Genomic DNA, 25,601 nt, shown 5'->3' on the forward strand with positions numbered 1-25,601 from the left:
CACGCCTGTAGGGGCGGGGCGTGTCTTGTCGTACGGTGGGGAGGGGTGGGGCGTGGTGCGAAACGGGCTGACGTTAACGGTGAGTGGGTGTTGTCACAAAAGGAAGTGGCGGCGGTTGTAGTTGTCAGGGTGGGGAGGGGTGGGGAGTTGCAGGGCAGCGGCGGCGGCGTCGGCGGCGTCGGCGGCGTCGGCGGCGGCGGCGGCGGCGGCGGCGGCGGCGGCGGCGGCGGTTGCTGCTGCCGCCGCGCAATGGCCCAGCAGCAGATGAGCAGTTCGCAGAAGGCATTGATGCTGGAGCTTAAGTCATTGCAGGAGGAGCCGGTGGAGGGTTTCCGCATCACTCTGGTTGATGAGTCTGACCTCTACAATTGGGAGGTGGCGATTTTTGGGCCTCCCAACACTCTTTATGAGGGTGGCTATTTCAAGGTAGGGTTTTTTTCCGTTGACGGATTGGATTTCCTACCGCTGAGGTGGTGTTTGGGGGGAGGCTAGCCGTCTCTTGCACCATCTTCCTTGCCGCCTGCTGGGCCTCTGTTCTTCTCTCTGGGTTAAGGTTTAAGAGTTTTGTTTCACAAAACCAGAGCATCCTGTAGCTTGGAGAATATTAGATTTATGTTATGTTCAGTTTGGCCTTATTGATTTGAAGGACGGGAGAGCTTTGTCACAAAGCTTGTCGTTTGTAGTCAGTTGGCTGGCTTACTCATGTAGGTGTGGTAGATATGATCTTTAATTTGCCTCCATTGTTACTTACTCAGGAAGTTGATTTAGGCATGGGTTGGTAACTGGGTTATTTTTGCATCCAAATGGTTTGGCGACTTCTTCCTGTACTTATATTATTCCCCTCTTCTTCTCTTCCTCTCCCCCCTCCCCCCCTCCCCGGAAATCACTGTAGGTAAACATATTTTTGTTTCGGTTTGGAAGCTCTTTAGACTGTATATTTGTAATTCCTCCTGGAAAGAAGCTGAAGCAGCCTGTGAAATAATCCAGGGATGTGTGAATTCTAGGCAACCAGGACACCTTGCTATTATGAATGTGATATTTTCTTTCGTATTTTATGTCCTTGAACTGTTGTGTCTTTCTCCTAAATTCTTCTGACTTTGTGATACTTGTTGTGAGAGTGGGAGACTAAGGTCTCATGATGTCATTGACATCCTGCTGTAGAGGGATTCCCTTCAAGAAGTATGGCTGGAGCCTGTCATATGTTGTTTCTGATTCCTCTTTGTGAGGAGCTGTGCAAGGTGTGGGGGTGTGTATGGGGTCTTGTGCTCCTTGTGTTGTTTTGGTAGAACATCCTTAGTTCTGAGCCCCTGAAAAAGTTGTCTTAGACTCCTGTTCTGTCTCTAGGAGAAGGAGTCTGTTCTGACAAGTTATGATCTTGGCTTACTTTGTATTAACCCTTCAGGTAAACCTTTATGTAAGTTAGACTTGGTGTCCTGCGTTCAGCTGTAGCAGTCATTTTTCTCCTTAGAAGCTGGTGCAGTGCTGTGGTTTTGACTTTAGTCTGGGAACAATGCTGATGACACACTGTTTTGATTTGTTGCTAAATAATGTTTATTCTGATCAGGGACTTTTAGTCTCATGCTTTGCCAGTGAGGAGGGGCACAAGAAGCTGAGAGGAAGTAGAGACAGGATACATGACCTGAGCTAGCTAAGGGGGTATTCCATACTGCAGCATTTCATGCCCAGTAGATCAGTCTGGGGCAAGTTACCCTGAAGGCCCAGATAGCTGCTTAGGTTGGGCTGGGTGGTGAGCAATTGTATTGTGCATAACTTGTATTTGTTTTCCTTTTCCCCTTTTAGTTATATAGTCTTCCTCCTTTTTATTTCCTTTATTGTTATTGGTGGTGGTGCTAGTAGTAGTAGCAGAAGCTTTGTATTGGTACCTTAATTACTAGACTGTTCTTATCTCAACCTATGGGACTTACATTCTTTTGATTCTCCTTCCCATCTCTCTGGGAGCTTTGGGGGGGTGGAGAGAATGGGGATGTGAGTGAGAGTGGCTGTATGGTTGAGTTACTGGCTGGGCTTAAACTGTGGCACTTGGTTTGCTTAACTGTTTAGAGAGAAGTTTAATATTTTAGGCTTTATTTGGTAGAGTGATTTCTATGATATATTCATAGTATATGTAAGGTGAGCACTAGTTCAGATTAATTTTTAAATGGTAGGTTATCAGTAACCTAGTACTGGCTATAATAAAGTCAAGAACTTAAAAATTCAAGCACAGCATCTAAGCGTATTTTATCAACTAATATAGCATGCTCAGTTCTACTGTGGTACTTCAGAGTTTAGGACATCCTAGCTAGATGGAAAGGGCAGTAGCCTTCAGAAGCAACCAATTTATGTAGATCAGCTTGTATTGGTGGGGATAGGAGCAGTCTTGAACTGCAAGCTTTCCTCTATACAATCAGCCTTAAGGTGTACATCTACAGTGGAGACTGTCACAAGTCTAAGTATGGCTATCCTTATCCCTGTCAGTCTCCGCTTTATCTAATGACTTTTTATGCAGCTATATGACTGGGAATAATGTTTTGGGCAATCCTTTGCTTAAGTTCTAGACCACCACATTCAAGGAAAGAGTGTTTAATGCCCTGGTTACCTCTCATTTGATGCTGGCAAGGCAAAAGTATCTCAGAGTTACTGATGTTAAGTCCTCCAAAGAGGTCCAGTGATAAGAGCAAGTTTCTGGCAGAATCAGTTCTGTTGGGCTGCAGGTACTTCTTTGCAATATGTGACCTTGATTGATCTTGATTTGGATGGGATTTTTTTTTCTTTTTATTTGTTGCTGTTTGTTGTTTTTTTTTTTCCTCTGGCTGTCCTGAGTTCAGCAGTAGCAGTCATTTTTTTTTTTTTTCCTTCTTAGCAGCTGGTGCAGCACTGTGTTTTTGACTTTGAGCCTGGGAACAGTGCTGATAACACCAATGTTTTTAGTTGTTGCTAAGTAATGTTTACTCTGACCAAGGACTTTCTGAGTCTTATGCTCTGCCAGGGAGGAGGGGAAGTGGGGAGGAAGCAGAGACAGGACACCTGACCCAAAATAGCCAAAGAGGTATTCCATACTACAGCATGTCATGCCCAGTATATAAACTGGGGCCAGTTACCCAGAAGGGTTAGATCACTGCTCGGATGGGGCTGGGTATCGGTGGGTGGTGAGGGGTTGTATTCTCTTCCCTTGTTATTTCCCTTATCATTATTATTATTGGTGGTAGCAGCAGTGGTTTGTGTTGTATCTTAGTTACTGGACTGTTCTTATCTCAACCTGTGGGAGCTACTTTGTGTTCTCTTCCCCATCTCTCCTGGAGCTGGGGATGGGAAGTGAGTGATTGGGCTGCATGGCAGCTGGGCTTAAAACACAGCACTTGCTCATTTGGAGTTTAAGGATGATGGGTGAGTAGACCATCTATGTCTAAGATGCTGATATGCCCACAGCTGATTCAGTTAGTGAGGGTTGGTGGTGTGGTGTTTTTTTTTTGTTTGGTTTTTTTTTTTTTTTTTTTTTTTTTTTTTAAGTCAGAAAGAACTTTTCCAGAAGGAAATACTTCATCTCCAGGTCATAGTCCAGCAGGTTATGATCCTGTCCTGTTACATCACATCCTTCCCAGCTTACCTAAGAAGCAGGTAACTGGCACCATGTGGTAGTTCTGTGTTGCTTTAAAAACAAAAGGAATGTGTGGGTTGTGGTGGTTTTTGTTGGTTTTTTGGTTTTGTTTTGTTTTGTTTCCCTGGTTTTGCAGGCAGTGCCTGAGCAGTAGATAACCACATTGTGCTGCACTCTGCAGAATTATGTGAGTAGTGCATTGATGCTGTTTTTTGGTTTTTTTCTGTTTTTTTTTTTTTTTTTTCTGCTAAGAGGGTTCTGTGTGATGTGGCAGGTGAATCATAGAGTAGTTAAGGCTGGAAAGGACCTTAATATCATCTAGTTTCCACCCTCTGCCATGGGCAGGGACACCTCACACTAAACCATGTCACCCAAGGCTTTGTCCAACCTGGCCTTGAACGGTGCCAGGGATGGAGTATTTGCAACTTCCCTGGGCAACCCATTCCAGTGCCTCACCACTTTAGGAACTCACTTTAGGAACTCACCACATAAGGAACTTCCTCCTTATTTCCAATCTAAACTCTTCCTGTTTAAGTTTTAAGCCATTACCCCTTGTCCTGTCACTACAGTCCTTAATGAAGAGTCCCTCACCAGCATCCCTGTAGGCCCCCTTCAGATACTGGAAGGCTGCTATGAGATCTCCACACAGCCTTCTCTTCTCCAGGCTAAACAGCCCCAACTTTCTCAGCCTGTCTTCATACAGGAGGTGCTCCAGTCCCCTGATCATCCTTGTGGCCCTACTCTGGACTTGTTCCAACAGTTCCATGTCCTTTTTTTGTTGAGGCCACCAGAGCTGTACGCAATACTCCAAGTGAGGTCTCACGAGAGCAGAGTAGAGGGGCAGGATCAACTCCTTCAACCTGCTGGTCACATTCCTTTTGATGCAGCCCAGGATACAGTTGGCTTTCTGGGCTGTGAGTGCACACTGTTGGCTCATGTTCATTTTCTCATCGACCCACACCCCCAAGTCCTTCTCCACAGGGCTGCTCAGCTGGCAGCTGATACTTAAATGGGGACCACAACAGCTAAGGCTGTTAGGCTGTAATCTGGTGGTGATATGTGCTCTTTGAGATATGTTTTAGTGGCTGAGGGTTGTGTTTGGTGGAACTTTAGCCACCTTGGTTGACTGTTTATTCGTCTAATTGCATTGAAATCCAGTCGTTTACTTTGTTTGGGCTGTCAAAGCCTGAAGACTGGTAAATCTCTGCCCAGTGCTTTGATTAAGCAATGGTTTTCTGGATGCTTGCAGTACTATTAGGTGGTGCTTCCTGATGATTTATGTGAAGCTTTGTGTTTGGTTCAGTTGCACCTTTGTGTCCCAGTTTTTGATTGTGCTTTGTGGTGTGTGTTGTGTCCCCTTCCCCCTTGTTTTTGTAGTTGATTTGTATTCTTGTGCTGGGAGCCGATATTTTGGTCAAGGTGCAAATGAGAAACTGAAATTTATTATGAAATGCATTGAACTACCCAGAAGCATGGTTTGACCAAGTATGCTGTGTCAAGCATGTTGAATGTAGGGCAAGAGTCACTATTCAAAGCTTCTTTGATTTAGGCAGGGTAGATGAAAATGTGAGTACACTTAACATGTAAGGAAACAAATTAACTGTGTTGTTGGAGTTGCTGTTTGATAGATCAGGCAACTTCATAAGGTATTTTTCTACTTAAAGGAGCAGGTATTAATAGATGTTGGAGGGGGGGATATCCAAGTATTATGTCCTGTTTTCCCAAGTAAGGGGGGCTAAATACTTCTGAAGGCTTTGTCTTACTTGCTTTTTGTAACCCATTAACCATGTACTGTTTAGAGTTCTGTATTGTTGGATTCAGCTTTTTCTGAATTAATTTTTAATTTAAAAGCAATTGGTAATGTGGAAATCTTTTAGCAGTGACTTGATATGGAACTTACAGATAACTGATGGGCAAGCATGAGCAACGTGATTAAAAAATTTGGTATTGTAGGCTACTTCCTAGAAAGCTTAAAATTAAGCAAGAAGTTGTGACTAGTAGAACACTTAAGTCCACAAATATTTCTTGGTGTCAAGGGGAGAAAGTGTACTCTAAGCTCAAAAAGCTGCCTTCTGCATTGCAAGGTGCTGCAGAGTTTCATTATATGTACTTAATATTCCAGTTCTGTTGCCTTTGGGTATCATAGATGCTAATAAACAGAGCATGCAGATGTGCAGTAAAGGGATATGGAACTGCAGATGAATAGAGCCTGGAGTTGTTTGCTTTGGGTCTGAAGAGCTCCCATTCAGAACAGGCTATCTCCAAATGAAAAATGCTGCTAAGCTGCCTGCCTGCAGGCAGGGACGCAAGAAATTTTTGATGTTGGCTTACTGATCATAAGTACAGTTAGGATCTCTCTCAGGCCTGGGAAATGCTTAATTGGCTCTGCTGTTGCATGTAGATTTTTTGGATAGTTATGTCTTTGAGCCCCACAGAGCCCCCCCAGACAACTTGTCTAAGTCTGTAGTTTCTATTGGACAGCTACATAGTCTTGGGAGGCAATGGGCCAGGGTAATGGTGGTAGCCAGATCCCAGTCTTTTGCCTAGGGCTCCTGTGATCCAAGTAGGGTTATGGTGTATGCTAAAATGCACAGATGGGGATTTCTAGTTCTACTAGCACTTGAAAATACAAGGTCATATGCAATTAGTTCCTGTTGTATGGCCAAAGGAGAGCTGTAGCACAACCAACTTCTGCCATTAGAATAAAAATGGAAAGCTTTTCATTTGGAAGGAGTGAGCACTGTTGGTTTGCATAGTTTTTCCATGGTTTGCTTCCATCCATGAGTATGCACACAATGATCTGTGGGTGAGGATAATTTTTTTTTCTTGTTTTGGTAACATTGTAAGGTTCCATGGGGAAGAAGCTCTAGAGGGTAGGGGTGCCTAAGACTGCTGGTTAATATCCAAGGATCACCTGCTCCAAGCTCAGGAATGTCTCATCCCCACTAGAAGGAAATGGAGCAGGAGAGCCAGGAGGCCCCCATGGATGGGTATGGAGCTGCTGAGAAAACTCAGAAAGAAAAAAAGCTTATAAGAGGTGGAAGCAAGGATAGGTGGCCTGGGAAGAATATAGGGGCATTGTCCAGGAAGTGAGGGATCAGGTCAGAAAGCTAAGGCCCAGCCAGAACCAAGTCTGGCAAGGGATGCAAAACATAACAGGAAGGGATTCTATAGGTATGTTGCCAACAAAGTGCAGACTAAGGATAATGTGGGCTTTCCTTGGAAGGAAATGGGAGAACTGGATTTGGAGAAGGCAGAGGTTCTCGATGACTTCTTTAACTCTGGTTTGACTGGCAAGTGCTATTCAAGTCTTGGAAGGCAAATGCAGGGACTAGGAGAATGAAGATGTTAGGCCTACTGTAGGAAAGGATCTGGTTTGAGACCGTCTGAAGAACCTGAATGTGCACAAGTCCATGGGACCTGATGAAATCCATCTGTGAGTCCTGAAGGAGCTGGTGAATGAAGTTGCTAATTGAAACAATGGGAACACAAAATCACAAAATGGAATATATAAACCTTTAGAATTAGTTTTAAGCAATGTTAAGTTCGATGGCTTTGTAACAGTAGCAGTGGAAAATTACTGAGGTGCATATAATACATAGAAAAAAATAGAGTACATCATATTTGAAAAATCATGGCAGCCAGGTGAAGTTCCTGATGACTGGAAAAAAGGTAATAAACCCCTGATTTTCAAGAAGGGGAAAATGGATGACCTGGGGATCTACATTCCAGTCGCTTTCACCTCTGCTTGGCAAAAGTCCTGGTGAAGATAGTTCTGGAAAGCATGCTAAGGCACATGAAAAATGAGATGCTCGGTGTAAGCCAACAAGGCTTTGTTAAGGGGAAATTCTGTGTTGTGGTTTAAGCCCAGCTGGTAACTCGGAGCCATGCAGCTGCTTGCTCACTCCCCCTCCCTTCTTCCCCCCTGTTCCTGGAGGAATGGGAAGGAGAATCAAAATAATGTAACAGTCCAGTAAGTAAGGTAGAACACAGAACCACTACTACTCCATCCAGTAATAATAAGGGAAATAACAAGTGAAGATAATACAGTTGCTCACCACCCACTGACCAATACCCAGCCTAACCTGAGCATTGATCTAGCATTTCTGGGTAACTGCCCCCAGTTTGTATACTGGGCATGTTGTGCTGTGTAATACCTCTTTGGCTAGTTTGGGTCAGGTGTCCTGTCCCTGTTTCCTCCTGATTTCCCCTCTTCCCTGACAAAGCATGAGACTCAAGTCCTTGGTCAGAGTAAACATTACTTAGCAACAACTAAAAACATTGGTATTATCACCGCTGTTCCCAGGCTGAAAGTCCTCAACAGCACTGTACCAGCTACTAAGACTGAGAAAAAAGACTGTTACTCCTGAACCCAGGAATGGTATGGAATAAGGGGTGGATACTGTCATGTCATGCTCGGATCCCACAATTTTCAGTATGCCGTCACTCTTGTCTCCTATATATACACACATACTTCCCCCCGACACACACACACACAAAGAGAGAGGTATCATTGCTTAGTGCATGGACCAATCCCTATAAAGCTTCTGAGTTCATCCAGTCCATGATGTTGGGCTCTATCTCTTGTAACAGTCTTTCAGAGCAGGAGAGAGAGTGCAGTGTTGGGTTATTGCCTGCTGACACCACAGAACTTGTCTGGTTTTGTTGAAGTTCATTTGTTGTTGAGGTCAGAGGGCAGTCAAGGCCAGTTGCTGGTGACCTGAAGGTATCTAGTTGGTGGGCTATGGAAGTGCTGCATAGCAGGTAACAGCACATAATTGAGTTCATTGTCTGTTTACCCCTAAAATCAAATCCCCTTGAGGTACACATCAGACTTCCCCATCTTCCCACATTACCCACCAAGTATATCTTGGTTCCTGAGCTAAAGCAATCCTATAAGTGGGTTTGCCTTTACCTGAAGCAGGAATAATTCAGACTGTCTTCCCTAGGAAGTTCTTTGCACCACAGGAACCTTGTCCCCCTCTACAATATGTAAAAGTTCTGATTATGCTGGGCCAGCCCTGTTGGCAGGTCCTCTGGTGTAGCTGCTGTACTTGGAGTTGGAGTACCTGCGTTGTCTGTTGCTTTGCCATCAGATCCAGAGACATTGTTTTGCCTTTGAAGGGGTTTGGGTGGTGTTGAACAGGGCTCTGTAACCATAGGCTAAGCCCCAGCAGCATCCCTCTCTGGTATGACCAGAATGACAACACGCCTCATTTAAGTGTTTTACTATTTTTTTTCTGGATTTTCCATTTGTTCTGTGGTGAAGTTACAAAGCACTGGAGGGGCCTACTGGCCTAGATACTTGCCCATGTTATCCCACACACCCTATCCATGACTGTCCAGTCTTAGGGGGGAAAAAAATCTCTTGGTCCTCCTATATTGTCATCTAACCTTAGACAAGACCCAAATCTGACTCTGTTTAACTTTTGAGATCAGATGAAATGGTTGTGGGTAAAACACACTCTCTATGCATAACAACATGCTGATCCCCATCACAGTCAGCAGGTGGGTCTCAACGGTACACAAAACCCATTCAAAACCTTCAGAACTCTCAAATGTTGGTATAAATAATCTGGTGGGGGAGCTGAGAGCATAAGGGAATGTCTCCTTCATAGGTTAACCACCTGAGGAGGACTTAAAAAGATGTGTAAATAGTAAACACTTCTATTATATACCTCCTAAAGTATAGAGGTGGTGACCACACTGGGAATGCAAACCAGATCAGTTTCATGACCAATGAGTCTATTGTATTACAAGTCATTACCATAGAGTAAAAAACTAACCTTAGCCCAAGGCCCCCAGCCGATAAACACTGAAACAGCAAATACCAGAGTTCTGGATTTCTGAAGGGCCAACTTTGGCCTCTTCAATCAACTGCTAAGGGAAGTCTCATGGGAAAGGGTACTAGGTGGTAAAGGGGCTCAAGATAGTTGGTTAGCATTAAAGGATCACTTCTTCCAAGCTCAGGATCAGAGTGTCCCAATGGGTAGGAAATCAAGTAAGGGAGCTAGGAGACCAGCATGGTTAAGCAAGGAACTGCTGGGCAAACTCAAGTGGAAAAGGAGAATCTATGGATTATGGAAAGAGGGGCTGGCCACCTGGGAGGAATATAGGACAGTTGTTAGAGGATGTAGGGAGGCAATTAGGACAGCTAAGGCCTCCTTGGAACTTAATGTTGCAAGTCTGGTTAAGGACAATAGAAAGGGCTTCTTCAGATACATAGCAAATAAAACTAACACAAGAGGCAATATAGTCCCACTGCTGAACGAGGTGGGTGCCCTGGAGACAGAGGATATAAAGAAGGCAGAGGTGCTGAATGCTTTCTTTGCCTCTGTCTTTCCTCCTGCAGACTCTCTCTGCAGATTCCTATAGCCCCAGAAGGAATCAGGACAAAGGAGGAGTTTGCTTTGGTAGATGAAGATTGGGTTAGGGATCAGCTATGCAATCTGGACATCTCTAAATCAATGAGTCCAGATGGAAGACACCCATGGGTCCTGAGGGAGCTTGCAGAGGTCATTGCTAGGCCACTCTCCATTGTCTTTGGTAAGTCGTGGGAAACGGGAGAGGTGCCTGAGGATTGAAGGATGGCAAATGTCATGCCAGTCTATAAGAAGGGCAAGAAGGAGGACCCGGGTAATTATAGACCGGTCAGCCTTACCTCCGTCCCTGGAAAGGTGATGGAACAACTAATTCTTGATGCCATCTCTAGGCATATCAAGGATGAGGGAGTCATTAAGAACAGCCAACATGGTTTTACCAGGGGGAAGTCATGTTGTGGTGAATGGCACAGAATCTAGCTGGAGGTCTGTGACTAGTGGAGTCCCTCAGGGGTCAGTGCTGGGACCAGTGCTGTTTAATATTTTCATCAACGACCTGGATGAGGGAACCGAGTGTACCCTCAAGAAGTTCACTGATGACACTTAGCTGGGAGGAGTGGCTGACACACCAGAAGGCTGTGTTACCATTCAGCGAGACCTGGACAGGCTGGAGAGTTGGATGGGGAGAAACTTGATGAAATTCAACAAGGGCAAGTGTAGAGTCTTGCATCTGGGGAAGAACAACCCCATGTACCAGTACAGGTTGGGGGTTGACCTGCTGGAAAGGAGTGAAGGGGAAAGGGACCTGGGGGTCCTGGTGGATAGGAGGATGACCATGAGCCAGCAATGTCCCCTTGTGGCCAAGAAGGCAAATGGCATCCTAGGGTGCATTAGAAAGGGTGTGGTTAGTAGGGCAAGAGAGGTTCTCCTCCCCCTCTACTCTGCCTTGGTGAGGCCACATCTGGAATATTGCTTCCAGTTCTGGGCCCCTCAGTTCAAGAAGGACAGGGAATTGCTTGAAAGAGTCCAGCGCAGAGCCACAAAGATGATGGAGTGGAACATCTCCCTTATGAGGAGAGGTTGAGGGAGCTGGGTCTCTTTAGCTTGGAGGAGACTGAGGGGTGACCTCATCAGTGTTTACAAATATGTAAAGGGTGGGTGTCAGGATGATGGAGCTAGTTTTTTTCCAGTGATATCCAGTGGTAGGACAAGGGGCAGTGGGTGTGAACTGGAGCATAGGAGGTTCCGTGTGAACATCAGGAAGAACTTTTTTACTGTGAGAGTGACAGAGCACTGGAACAGGTTGCCCAGGGGGGTTGTGGAGTCTCCTACGTTGGAGATATTCAAGGCCCGCCTGGAGAAGTTCCTGTGTGATGTACTCTAGGTTACCCTGCTTTTGCAGGGGGGTTGGACTAGATCATCTTTTGAGGTCCCTTCCAACCCTTGTGGTTCTGTGATTCTGGGTGCAAGGTATGATATGCTGAAACTCTGAGGTCAAGAGCAACAACTTTGAGAGAAAATAATTCAGTATTGTGATGAGTGACTATTAATCTGAAACATTAAATTCTTATTAGAAATGTGATTGCACACCCTGTGGTCAGATCTGTTATCTCAACCCTTTGAGCCCCACATTGGGTGCCACAAAGAAGTGTTGTGGTTTAAGCCCAGCTAATAACTCAGAACCATGCGCTCACTCCCCTTCCCCCCCCTTTCTTCCTCTACTCTCCCCTCACAGAGGGATGGGGAGGAGAATCAAAGGAATGTAACTCCCACACACTGAGATAAGAACAGTCAAGTAACTAAGGTATAACACCAAACCACTATTGCTACCACCAATAGTAATAATAAGGGAAATAACAAGGGGAGAGAACACAAGCACTCTCCACCTGCTGACTGATAATCAGCCTGGCCTGAGCAGTGATCTAGCCCTTTTGGGTTACTTCCCCCGGTTTATATGCTGGGAATGATGTGCTGTGGTATGGAATACCACTTTGGCTAGTTTCTTTCCAGTGTTCTGTCATTGCTTATTGGCTTACCCTCTTCTCTGGTAGAGCATGAGATTCAAAAAGTTCTTGGTTGGAGTAAACATTACCTAACAACAACTGAAAACATTAGATTTATCAATGTTCTTCCCAGGCTAGAAGTCAAAAGCACAGCACTGCACCAGTTACAAAGGAGAAAAATGACTGCTGCTGCTGAACCCAGGGCATCCTGTCTGACCAGTTAAGTGGCCTTCTGTGATGGGGCTATAGAACTGATGGATGACAATGAGCCCTGAGGGACACCACTAGTGATCAGTCACCAACTAGATGTCATGCCATTTACCACCACTCTTTCAGCTTTATCATCCACATGATTTTCAATCCAGTGAAGAATATACCTGTCCAGGCCATTAGCAGCCAGGTTCTCCAGGAGAATGCTGTTGGAGGCAGTATCAAATGCTTTACTAAAGTCCATGTAGGCAATATCCACAGCCCATCCCTCATCCACTAAGCAGGTCACCTTGTCATAAAGGGAGATCAGGTTGCTCAAGCAGGACCTGCCCTTCATGAACCCATGCTGACTGGGCCTGATCCCTCCATTTTCCTGCTTGTGATTTATGCTCTTACTTAGGATCATCTGCTTCATGACCTTCCCCACCACTGAGGTCAGGCTGACCAGCTTGTAGTTTGCAGGGTCTTCCTTCCTGCTCTTTTTGTAGAGGCCAGCCTCCAATCCTCAGGGACCTGCCCACTAGACCAGGACTGCTGATAGATGATGGAGAGTGGCTTAGGAAGTTCTCCTGACAGCTCCTTCTGTGCTCTTGAGTGGAACCCATCCAGCCCAATAGACTTGTGTACGTCTAAGTGGAGCAGGTTTCTAACCATTTCCTCCTGAATGATGGGGACTTCAGTCAGCTCCCCACATCTGCTATCCAGCTCTGGGAACTGAGTACCCTGAGGATGGCTGGTGTGACTATTAAAGACTGAGGCAAAGGCAGCATTAAGTACCTCATCCTTTTCTTTGTCCTCAGTCACTAGATTTCCCCTACTATCCAGTAAAGGATGGAGGTTCTCCTTGGCCCTCCTTTTATTGCTAAAATATTTGTTAAAATATTTCTTGTTTTCATTTATGGCAGTGGCCAGATTTAGTTTCATCTGTGCCTTTGCCTTTTGACCTTTCTCCCTACATAACAACATTCTTGTACTTTTCATGGTGTGACAGTCCCTTATTTCACAGGTGATAGATTCTCTCTTTTTTTTTCCTGAGTTCAACCAATATCTCCCAGTTCAGCCAGGCTGGTCTTTTCCTCACCAGTTTGATTTTGGGCACATGGGGATGGCCTGCTCCTGCCCCTTAAGGATTTAATTCTTGAAGTGTGCCCAACCTTCCTGGACCCCTTTGCCTTTCAGTAATGTTTCCCAAGGAATTCTGTCAGTGTTCTAAACAGGACAGAGTCAGCTCTCCGGAGGTCTAAGGTGGAAGCTCTGCTGACCTTCTTCCTGACTTCTCCAAGGATTGAAAATTCAGTCATTTCATTGATTTGCCCAAGTTGGCCTCCAACCATCACATTGCATCACCCATCACTCCACAGCAAATTTGGCCAGACATCTCCCCTAGTTGGCTCACTAACCAGCTGGGTTAGGAAGTTGTCTGTGATAATCATGTTATCATGTTTCTGTGATGCTGATTATGTCATGATTTCCCTGCTGCACAGTGGCTGCCAACTCCTGTTTGTTGCCCATGCTGTGAGCATTGGCATAAATGCTTTTAAGTTGCCCCGTGGATCTGGACTTCAGCAGTGGCCTGCTACCCTGTGGTTCATATCTAGCAAGCCTAGTGTTATCCTCTTCCCCCTTTGAACCTAGTTTAAAGGTCTCTCTATAAGCCCTGCTAGCTCCTGGGCTAGAATCCTTTTCCCCCTTTGGGACAGTCATACCCCATCTGCCACCAGCAGCCCTGGTGCTGTATAAACTGACCCATGGTCAAAACCCCCAAAATCCTGGTGCTGACATCAGTCACAGAGACAGGAATTAATTGATGCGATCTTTCTGGTGTCATTGTTTGTGACTGACAGGATGGATGAGAACACTACTTGGGCTCTCAAACCCTGAACCAGTCACCCCAAGGCCGCAAAGACCTTCTTGAGTCCCGTCAGGCTTCTTGAAAGCAGGAAAAGGGAAAATATAATCTCCGTTTTAAAAAAGATGTAGGGAACTACAAGCCAGTCAGTCTCACCTCGGTGCCTGGCAAGATCATGGAGCAGATTCTCCTGGAAACTAGGCTAAGGTGCATGGAAAGTAAGGAGGTGATTGGTGGTAGCCAGCATGGCTTCACTAAGGGCAAATCGTGTCTGACAAATCTGGTAGCTTTCTACGATGTGGCTATGGCATTAGTGGATAAGGGAAGAGTGACTGACGTCATATTCCTGGACTTTTGCAAGGCAGTTGACGCTGTCCTGCACGACATTCCTGTCTCTAAATTGAAGATGCATGGATTTGACAGACCATTTGGTGGATAAGGAATTGGCTCAAAGAGTTGTGGTCAACGGCTCGATGTCCAAGTGGAGATCAGTGACAAGTGATGTTCCTCAGGGGTCAGTATTCAGACTGGCACTGTTCAACATCTTTGTCAGCAACATGGACAGTGGGACTGAGCGCACCCTCATCAAGTTTGCCAGTGCCACCAAGACATGGAACAGGTTGCCCAGGGGGGTTGTGGAGTCTCCTACGTTGGAGATATTCAAGGCCTGCCTGGACAAGTTCCTGTGTGATGTACTCTAGGTTACCCTGCTCTTGCAGGGGGGTTGGACTAGATGATCTTTCAAGGTCCCTTCCAACTCTGGGGATTCTGGGATTCTCTAAGGAAAAGGAAAAATGTGGAAGGCCCCAGTGCCCCCACCACTAACTAGCTCCACCCTGTGAGCAGAGGGGTGGAGGGTGGCTATGTATTTGACAGCTCACTGGGGCCTGATCTGGTGCCACCATTTTTCACTTGCTTTGTATGTTTTTTATGATCTCATAGAGAACTCAACTCATAACGCTATTGCCAACTGTCCCACGAGATTTCACAGGATTTCACAGTTTTGTTAAGATGGTTTCTCCCTTGGTTGGGAGTGAGGGAATTAGAAAAGATGATTGTAAATATATCTGCAGTAATTAAAAACATTGAAAGTGAAATTATAGATGCTATACAGGCATTATGGATTGAGGTATCTAGCCTGTTCATCGCAAAACTTGACTTGCTATTAGCTTCCCAAGGAGGTGCTTGTACAATTGTAAATACAAGCTGCTGCACATACATGGATCAGAGCAGCAAAATATCTACAGATTTGGCTGAAATTTGGGAATAGACAAATCTTGCACCAAGTCACTAGAGATGATACCACATGGGTTTTGAAGAATTATGGTATAAACTTGCCTCTTGGCTACCAAATTGGTCATGGTTAAAGAATTTGTAATAATTATTATAATAATAATTTGTGTTTGTACTCTAGCAGGCATGATTCAATGTTGCTGTTCACAATGGTGTTTCAGAATTAAATATGGAAACATAATATGAGATGAGGCTTATAGGATATACGTGTATCCTGTAAGCCTCAAAGGGAGGAATTGTGAGCTGAAATGCTAAGTTGTAAATTAAAAACCACTCTGTTAATTGTAAGCTGTAAATTGGGACTGCTCTGTTGAAAGCAAGATGGGGCTGGTTCTTCAAGGTAATGAACAAATCAGAGTAAACTGACCTAAAGTGTGGACATAGTTGTTAAATAATTCACAAATGTCTTTTGTGACAGTTTCACTTACTGCATTAGTGCTAAAAGTCAAAAGCTAGATAACAATTAATTGAGCTCACATAGGAGAGCAAAATAAACCAAGTGCTTATTCATTAAGCTTAGTTTCACCTGGGTATCATCCCACATAGCTGGAAGCACAAATCTTGACAAAGAGGCGTCTCTGCTTTGGGGAGGAGAGAGGGTGAAAAGGATCCATAATCTAGAATCTGTTAAGCCCTTTGTGTGGATGAAGAGTGGCACATGAGAATAGTCTGCAGATGCTGCACACCAGATGAAAGAGTCTGCAATGCATTCTAGATCTGTTGGTGCTCATTTGAAGCACACAGGGCTAGGATTGGAAAAGTTATGTAAAACCATGGGTGGTTTGTATAGCTTTGGGGCCAAAATCTTCTTTGACAACAGTAAGAGGTGGTATAATTTAGTGAGCAGGATAGGGACTTCTATTTGTAATGGATTCATATACATGACCCTGGATAAATTAAATGATGACTTGATTAATTGAAATCTTCAAGCACACCTGGCTCAGATTTAACTTATCTGACCCTTTTTTCTTTGTCCCGGCCCCCCCATCCCAATGGTTCTTCAAGACAGATATGGCCCATCCTCATTCACCTGATGGGGAAACTGAAGCAGGGCAGGGATTGCTGGGGTGCAGGAAAGCTCAGCCAGAGCTGACATGGGCATTTGGGAAGCTCCCTCACAGTTTTCCATTTTTCTCTTGCTTCCCATGGAAATGGAGATTATGCAGCTGTGTTGTCTGTCCCTCTGCCAGATCCCTCCTTGTTTATGGTTTTGAACTTGGGGGGCAGGTTCATCCTCAGATGTGTGTGTTTCAGGGATGTTTTGTGGAATTAAGCAGCTGAGCTGGGAGGAGGAGAAAGACCGAAGTCTTCCTCTACTGGGAGGAAGACAGCAGGGTGTGCTGAACCTCCTGACTAGCCACCTGAGACTCCATATGAGAGGGTGCTACCAGAAATCAGCTTCAAAGCTCTGCCATTCCAGGAACATCTTGCAAAAGTCTTACCCTGTAGGTTTTGAGGCTTTTTTTCCTGGCCCTCCTTCTCCCAGCCATGGGGTGTTTTGGGATAGACAGAAAGGAGCTGGGCTTTGGGCTGGGATGAACCTCTTTTCCCCAGCCCCTAGAGCCCCTGCAAGGCTGATCTGTGAGCCAGAGCTGTCACCTGCTGAGCTCAGAGATGTCCCCATCAGGGAAGATCTTATTGAGGATCTGCATGAGGGTCCTTCCACCAAAACAAAATCTGGGCACTAGCTTTGGGAAATCCGGGCAAATCTGCTTTGATACCCTTTAGATTGGTTTGAGCTCAAAGGGTAGGAGTTACCTGTCCTTAGACACCTGGGAGCGACGTGCCTTGAGATGAGTTGTGGAACATGGGGTGAGGACAGCTGCCACCTGAAGGTGCTGATGGCTGCAGAGAGAGCTGCGGGCTTTCTGCTGTCCAACCTCCAGGTGGACCCAGGGTGACAGGCATGCTTGAAACTCACAGCTGTCCCATTAGGTATATTTTTATAATGTCATAGTTGACTAAATCTGTAGGTAGAAAGTAGTTTGCTTTTTATTTATAGCACATGGGAAAGCTTTCTTCCAAAACAAATTCAACTTGTATGTTTACAGTATTTAAATTTGGAATAGCTGAAGAAATTAAATGAATAGCTTTCAAACTGTTTAAGCACAAAAGCAAAACATTTTTTTTGTTTTTGTTGGTTTTTTTAATAAGAATTTCTGCTTATTCCTGTTTTTTAAAAATAAAAACGTGAACAGTTTCCTGAAGCACCCCAGTACAGATCCTGATGTCCTGACAAGTCACACTCCTCTGCACAGACTTTGTCCATGAGGCAGCTGCAGCAATTCTCTAAGAGCAAAATGTAAAGCTGGGGTTGTGTAACTTAACGTGGGGGAGAAGGGGGACATTCCTGGTGTTTTGGTGTCCTGGGTTCAGCTGTAGCAGTTATTTTTCTCCTTCTTAGTAGCTGGTGCAGTGCTGTGTTTTTTACTTTCTTCTGGGAACAATGCTGATAACACATCGATGCTTTTAGTTGTTAAGTAATGCTTACCCCAATCAAGGACTTTTCAGTCTCATGTTCTGCCAGTGAGCAGGGGCACAAGAAGCCGGGAGGAAGCAGACACAGGACACCTGATCCAAGCTAGCTGAAGGGGTGTTCCATTCCATAGTACGTCATGCCCAGTATATAAATTGGGATGGAGTTACCCAGAAGGCCATGCTCAGGTTGGGCTAGGTATCAGTCAGCAGGTGGTGAGCAATTGTATTGTGCGTCAGTTGCATTTATTGTTTTCTTTTCCTCTTTCATCTTTATATTCTTCCCCCTTGTTATTTTCCTTATTATTATTTTTGGTGGTTGTAGTAGTAGTCTTGTATGGTACCTTAGTTACTGGACTGTTCTTATCTCAACTTGTGAGATTCTTTCAGTTCTCCTCCCCGTCTCTCTGGGATTGAGGCACGGAGATGTGAGTGAGCAGCTGCATGGTTTTAAGTTACTAGCTGGGCTTAAACCACTATATTCAGTCAGTGGGTGGTGAGCAACTGTATTGTACATCACTGTTGTTTGGGGTTATTTTATTTCTCCTTTTAGTTTTATCTCTCCTTGTGTCCTGGGTTCAGCAGTAGCAGTCATTTTTTCTCCTTCTTGGTAGCTGGTGCAGCACTGTGTTTTGACTTTCGGCCTATGTTTTTAGTTACTGCTGAAAGCATAGTTACGTATGTTTTTAGTTACTGCTCAAATGTTTGGTCTGGTCAAGGACTTTCTGAGTCTCATGCTCTGCCAGGGAGGAGGGGAAGCTGGGAGGAAGCAGAGACAGGATGCCTGACCCAAACTAGCCAAAAAGGTATTCCATACCATAGCACATCATGCCCAGGATGTAATGGAGAGTTACCTGAAAAGGCTAGTTCTCTGGAGGGGGGGTTGGAGAAGGTATCGGTCGGTACTCGGTGGGGCAGGGTGGGGTGAGTTATTGGTCGACGGGTGGTGAGGTGTTGTATTCTCTTCCCTTGTTATTTCCTTTATCATTATTATTATTATTGGTGGTAGCAGTAGTGATTTGTGTTATACCTTAGTTATTAAACTGTTCTTATCTCAACCTGTGGGAGCTACATTCTTTGGATTCTCCTCCCCATCTCTCCAGGAGTTGGGGGAGGAAGGGGGGGGGAGTGAGTGAACGAGCAGTGTGGCTGGGTTTAAACCACGACACGTTTTTATTCCCATGTTATGATTATTATACTGTACTTAACCCATGGGATTTACTTTTTTTGATTCTCTTCCCCATTCCACTGGTTAGGGGGAGTGAGTGAGCAGTTGTGTAGAATTTAGTTGCCAGCTGGGGTTAAACCATGACAGCAACTGGCTTTCAAAAAAAGGACCATAAAAAAATAAAAATCACCTAGAGAGCTACATTCCTTGCAGAAGTTTAAAGCATAAGCCAGGAACATATTCAGTGAACTGGAATACAAGTTCCTGCAGGTCTCAAGTGATACGTCTACTAAGCCCTGAGCACAAACGCATGAACATTCATTGAGTTGTTCTGATTAATAAACATTATGGAGACCAGAGGAGTGATAGCCCTGAAAGAATTAACTTTTGAAGTGCAGGATTAATTTAGAAGCCAGGACTGTGGCAGAGCTGCTTAGTATTTCCCCTTAATTTCACCAGATAAAGAAACATCCATACCTTTTCCATCTCAAATGGAAATTTAATCCTGTGCTAATAGCTAGGAAGCTTCATCATTGAAGTATCTGAATAGTTTAAAGGCATCAATGGCCTTACTGTCATCCTTGTATGTTTGCTCTACAAGGAAGGTTACATATTATAAGGAAGAAAACAAGCTACAGTGAAGATACATGATTTGCATAATTTGACAGAAGTCTGTGTAGCTCAAGTAGGAGAATTCACATGTCTTAGAGTGCTTCCACAACAGCTTGCAAAGCTATTACTTCAGGACCATTTTCTGAACTTTTGTACCCTATACTGGCAATGTAGCTTTGTGGCTAGTGTCTCTCACCATCTGATCTCTAGCTAAACCAGAGAAAAAAAAAAAAAGGAACTTGTGCTTTCCTCTTTTTGTGATGGTTTTTCATTTAATATGTTCTTGTCATCCCTTTCCAAAGATTAAGTTGAGAGAACTGAAGCAAGATAGGGGCAAAAATTAAAGCAGTAGCTGTACCATAACACATCTGTTTCTGAAGTGAGAGGGAACAGACAGCACCAAAACATCTTCAGATCTCACAGGCTGCTCTGCTACCACTCTCCACTAGCAGGTGAGACATATCACTCTGTGACAAGTATCAGAAATAAAGGAGCTTAATGCAACTGCAAGAGTTTTAAATGATTTCTCTCCTCTCTGTTGTGCAACAGGAGACAACAAGCAGTTGTAAACATATGGAGACTTTTATCCCCTGAGCTGCAAAGCTTCAAAATTAGCACCTTGTGTGTGCTTGTTCTTTTAATGTCTGCATTTATTAAGGAGCAAAACAACCATGCATCTGAAATGCCAGAGACATATGGAACCATAAATAACGCTACATTCCTATTCACACCTAATCTGTTGAAATGGATGGGCAGAGGCAAGGAAGTTTAGTCACCTCTCAAAGGTCAATGCAGAAGTTCAGACTTCTTCAATATTTTTACAGTCTGCATAGCCGTAGGACATGCAACTCAGCAGCATACTGATTGAGAGAAGAAGGGGCACCTTCTTCACAACTAGAAGAGCTAGAAATAGATGTATTAGTTAGCCTTGGTTCTTATAGCAGGACTCATGATTCTGAGCTTCATTTAGAAAAGTAGCCTTTACTGCACCAAATCAAAAAGCCTGTGTACACACCCCTAAGACAAATGTTAAATGTAACAGCAGGACAGCCCCCACTATAAATATATGCCCTCAGATTTCATAACATGTTAGATGTAATCTCACCTCATCAGTGATGTAATGCTTCATGTCCCAGTACCTTATGCAGAAATTCATCATAGAATAGTTTGGGTAGAAGGGACCTTCAGTGGTCATCTAGTCCAACCCCCCTGCAATAACCAGGGACATCTTTGACTCGATCAGGTTGCCCAGAACTACATCCAGCCTGGCCTTTGAATGTCTCCAGGGATGGCTCATCTACCACCTCTCTGGGCAACCTGTTCCAGTATTTTACCACCCTCATTGTAAAAGATTTCTTCCTTATGTCCAGTCTGAATCTCCCCTCTTTTAGTTTAAAACCATTACCCCTTGTCCTGTCACAACAGGCCCTACTAAAAAGTCTGTCCCTGTCTTTCTTATAGGCCCCTTTTAAGAACAGAAAGGCCAAAATATGCTGTCTCTTAAGGCCTTCTTGAGGCTGAGCAACCCCAACTCTCTCAGCCTTTCCTCATAGGAGAGGTGCTCCATCCCTCTTATCATTTTTGTGGCCCTTCTCTGGACCCTCTCCAACAGGCTCATGTCTTTCCTGTACTGAGGACTCCAGAGCTGGACACAGTACTGTAGGTGGTGTCTCAACAGAGCAGAATAGAGGGGCAGAATCACCTCCCTTGACCTGCTGGCCATGCTCCTTTGGATGCAGCCCAAGATACGATTGGCCTTCTGGGCTACAAGTGCACGTTGCCAGTTCATGTTCAGTCTCTCATCCACCAGTATTTCCAAGTCCTTCTCCTCAGGAGTACTCTCAATCCCTTCATCCCCTGCCTGTATTGATACCAGGGGGTTCCCTGCCCCAGGTGCAGGATCTTGCACTTTGCCTTGTTGAGGTTCACATTGGCCCACTTCTCAAGCTTGTCCAAGTCCCTCTGGAAGGCATCCTGTCCCTCAGGCATGTCAACTGCACCACTCAGCTTTGTGTCATCTGCAAACTTGCTGGCAGCACGCTCAATCCCACTATGTTATTGATGAAGATACTAAAGAGTACTGGTCCCAATACAGATGCCTGAGGAATAGCCACTTGTCAGTGGTGTCCATCTGGACATTGAGCCATTGACCACTACACTCTGGATGTGACCATCCAGCCAATTCCTCATCCACTGAACAGTCCACCCGTCAAATCCATATCTCTCCAATTTAGAGAGAAGGATGTTGTGGGAAATGATTCGGAGAAAACTCCAGGAACAAACTTGCCAACAAAGTTTTAAGTTGACAAGCAGGTATTCTTTATTCCGGCGCCGAGAGACACGGGGGATAGCGCCACCTAGCTTGTGTCTCCCTTATTGCTACACAAGCCATCCTTACATAGTCCCTGGGCATACATGCATATTCATGAGGCTACGTATGGATTACGTTATTTTCCAGAAAGTTCCCCACATGCGTACAGAATTGTGGTGGTGGTCTCTGAGGGTCGTTTACTTCTTCCAACAATCTTCATCACTTCTGGCAGCCTTTGAAGCACGCGCAGTAGATGCTTATACCAGTTTAATTGGTTCGTTAGCACCAGAGACATAATAACCCTCCTATCCTCCTACTTATCAGTTAGTTTACCCGTAGCCTATCCTGGACCCCTGCCATTCCCAGATACTCCTTATCCCTGCGTCCTGTTTTTCTAGACTGTTTTTCTTAAAACTACATCAACTATAACGATTTATCTTGTGCCAGTATGTTCTCTAGCTGTACTCTATTTTTTTTTTCTATGTATCATGCACCTCAGTAATTTTCCACTGCTACTGTTACAAAGCCATTGAACTTAACATTGCTTAAAACTAATTCTAAAGGTTTATAAATTCCATTTTGTGATTTTGTGTTCCCCTTGTTTCAGAAACCATGTCAAAGGCTTTACAGAAGTTCAGATAGACAACATCAGTAGCCCCTCCTTTGTCCTCTGATGTAGTAACTCCATCATAGAAGGCCACTAGGTTGGTCAGGCAGGACTTGCCCTTGGTGAAGCTGTGCTGGCTGTCTCAAATCACCTCCCTGTCCTCCATGTGCCTTAGTATGGCTCCTAGAAGGATCTGTTCCATGATCTTCCCAGGCACAGAGGTGAGGCTGACAGGTCGGTAGTTCCCAGGGTCTTCCTTTCTAGCCTTTTTAAAAATGGGTGAGAGATTGCCCATTTTCCAGTCAGCAGGGACTTCACCTGACTGTCATGACTTCTCAAATATCATGGAGAGTGGCTTGGTAACTGCATCAGCCAATTCCCTCAGCACTCTGGGATGGATCTCATCAGGTCCCATATATCTGTGTATGTTCAGGTTCCTCAAATGGTCACAGACCTGATCTTCAATTACAGTGGGAGGGACTTTGCTCCCTTAGTTTCTGCCTTGCAGTTCATCCATTTGAGAAGTGTGGGGATAGAGCCTGCAGGTAAAGAATTAGGCAAAAAAAAAAGTTCTTGAGTACTGCAGTGTTCTTCTTGTCTGTTGTTATTAGTTTACCAGTCTTGCTCATCGGGGGGCACACTTTCTTTGCCTTTCCTCTTCTGGTTGACATACCTGTAGAAGCCCTTCTTGTTATTCTTTGTATCCCTTGCCAAGATCAGCTCCAGCTGCGCCTTGGCCTTCCTGACCCCATCTCTGCACAGCTGGGCAGTATCCCTATATTCTTCCCAGGATACCTGTCCCTGCTCCCACTTCCTGTGTATTTCCTTCTTGCCTTTTAGTTGGACCAGCAGGTCTTGACTCAGCCATGCCAGCCTCTTGCCTTCCTTACTTGATTTCTTACAACTGGGGATCACAAGCTCTTGTGCTCTATGGAAAGCATCCTTCAAGATCTGCCAGCTCTGTTCTGCTCCCTTGTCCCTGAGGGCAGTTTCCCAGAGGTCCTATGAACTAACTGCATGAAGAGCTGGAAGTTGGCTTTCTTAAAATTCAGGGTCCTCACTAGCTAGGCCTAGTTAGACCTCACTGGTTCATACAGGATTACAGATGCTTTGAAGATGGGTTGCACACTGGGGCTATGCATAATATAGCTGTATCAGGGTTACCTGCATCTGCCTAAACTTATTGCCTGGGAGCAGCTCTAAACAGCAGAGTTCATGATTGGTAATGAACTGACTGAAAAATAGTGTGGCTGCCTAAGTACTTAGATGGCTTGTGTGGCATACAGCATGAGATTTCTATATCCATTGTTAAAATGCTGATATGCAAGCTTGAAGTTTTGTTCGAACTGCTGCCTGCCGTGCTGAGAAAGGTGAAGTTGTGTAACACTGCAGCACAATACTATGGTTTACATTTACAGTGCTATAAATATTCCCTTCTCCTTACTGCTTATGAAAGACTTGACTGTGTCAAGGCCTCCCTTGTGTTTTTAGCAGAATGTATGACTGGCTGTCCCTTAAAGAGAGCTTCCCTTTTTCATCCAGCCTGGCTTGCATATGAAGAGAATCAAGGTAATTAGTAATTTACTAATTTGTGAATAGTGCTTATTTAAAGAAGTGTCTAAAAATAGTTAAAACAGGCTAAAGGAAAGGTGTTTGTATATCAAGCTAGCTTGGACATCAATTAACAGGTGTAAATGGTATGGCCTGCTTTATCTAATTAATGATAGTGCAATCTACTCTGTTTTGGTGAGTATGCAAATTGGGGAATGAATAGGTGAGTTGACTGTCAAGCCTGATGCAAAATTCTGCAAAACTTGGATATGCTTTGGTTGTGATTACTTTAATTTGAGCAAACTAAACTAGAGAAATGACCAGGATAAGTCCAAAGTACATTATACTGTTTCATGCTCAACCATTCCATAGACATGCCTGTATATAAATTTGCTTCAAGAAAGAAAATTACTTACCCAGGTGTTGTGGTTTAACCACGGCTGGCAACTAAGTACCATGTGTCTGCTTGCTCACATACCTCCCACCTTCCTGTGGGAGGGGGAGCAGAACTGGAAAAAGGTAAAACCTGTGGGTTTAGCTAAGAAAAATTTAATAATTGAAACAAAATAAATTATAATAATAATTGTAATGTAGATGAGAGGAATAAACCCTAAGGAAAAAAAAAAAAGAAACATGCAGTGATGCACAGTTGTCCTGGTTTTGGCTGATCATTGTTGACCACCTGCTGACAAACACCCAGCCAGTCCCTGAGTACCAATTGGTTGCCTCTGGGTAACTTCCCCCATTTTATATACTGGGCATGATGTGCTGTGGGATTCAGTACCCCTTTGGCTAGTTTGGGTCAGGTATTCTCTCTGTTCCCTCACAGCTTCTTGTGCTTCTCCTCACTGGCAGAGCATGAGAGACTGAAGAGTCCTTGATCAGGGCAAGTGCTACTGAGCAACAGCCAAAATATTGGTGTGTTATCAGCATTATTCTCAGACTGAAGCCAAAACACAGCACTGTACCAGCTGCTAGGAAGAAAATTAACTGTTACAGCTGAAACCAGGATACAAGGTAATGAAAATTCAAAATGAAAGATTGCACAGGATGTTTAAGATTTTGTAGGCTAGTTTAGTTCTTAATAAAAGAGACAGTCTTCTGGACGCTGAAGTCTGGCACATTGAGGCAGGTGCCCAGAGTGTCAACCCAGTATACACTTAATTAGATGACTTCTACACACACTGCCAGAGATACCAGTAATGTAGCATGATACTTTGAATAAGCAGCCTCAGATATTCCTGCCACTGCTCCAGCAAAATTCTTATTTTTGCAAATAGAGTTGGAAAATTGATTTCTCTGGAGTGGGCACAGACTGTTTTTAGAAAAGTTGCATTAGTGTTAAAACTTTATTGGTTCAGGTACCAGCATCCTCAGCTGTACCTGCAGTTTAGGGCTATTTCAAGTGTTTGCTTCTCTAAAGCAGAGACCTAAGAGATGAATGATTTGGAGTAAACTTTAGGTGCAGTATTGCAAGGTATTTTTGGCTCCTTCAGCAAGCATTAGACACTATAGCAAGACTTAAGTTTCACATGTTTGAAGTTATTCTTCCTATTTTGTTTAAATGGGAAAGTTAGTGTGTTTGTACAAATATAAATGAGTCACCT

At 44.4% G+C, this 25,601-nt stretch overlaps 1 protein-coding gene across 1 annotated transcript in view; it reads left to right on the top strand.

Moving 5' to 3' along the window:
* Window positions 1-216: 216 nt before the first annotated feature.
* Window positions 217-25,601, top strand: part of LOC117438276 (ubiquitin-conjugating enzyme E2 R2-like) — a 78,645-nt gene continuing 53,260 nt past the window's right edge. Inside the window, exon 1 of the mRNA XM_034073797.1 lies at window positions 217-426. Coding sequence (XP_033929688.1) covers window positions 250-426 — 177 coding nt within the window. The 5' untranslated portion in view covers window positions 217-249. The remainder of the gene's footprint in view (window positions 427-25,601) is intronic.

This window comes from Melopsittacus undulatus (genome assembly GCF_012275295.1).
Source record: "Melopsittacus undulatus isolate bMelUnd1 chromosome W unlocalized genomic scaffold, bMelUnd1.mat.Z SUPER_W_unloc_4, whole genome shotgun sequence".
Lineage (NCBI taxonomy): Eukaryota > Metazoa > Chordata > Aves > Psittaciformes > Psittaculidae > Melopsittacus > Melopsittacus undulatus.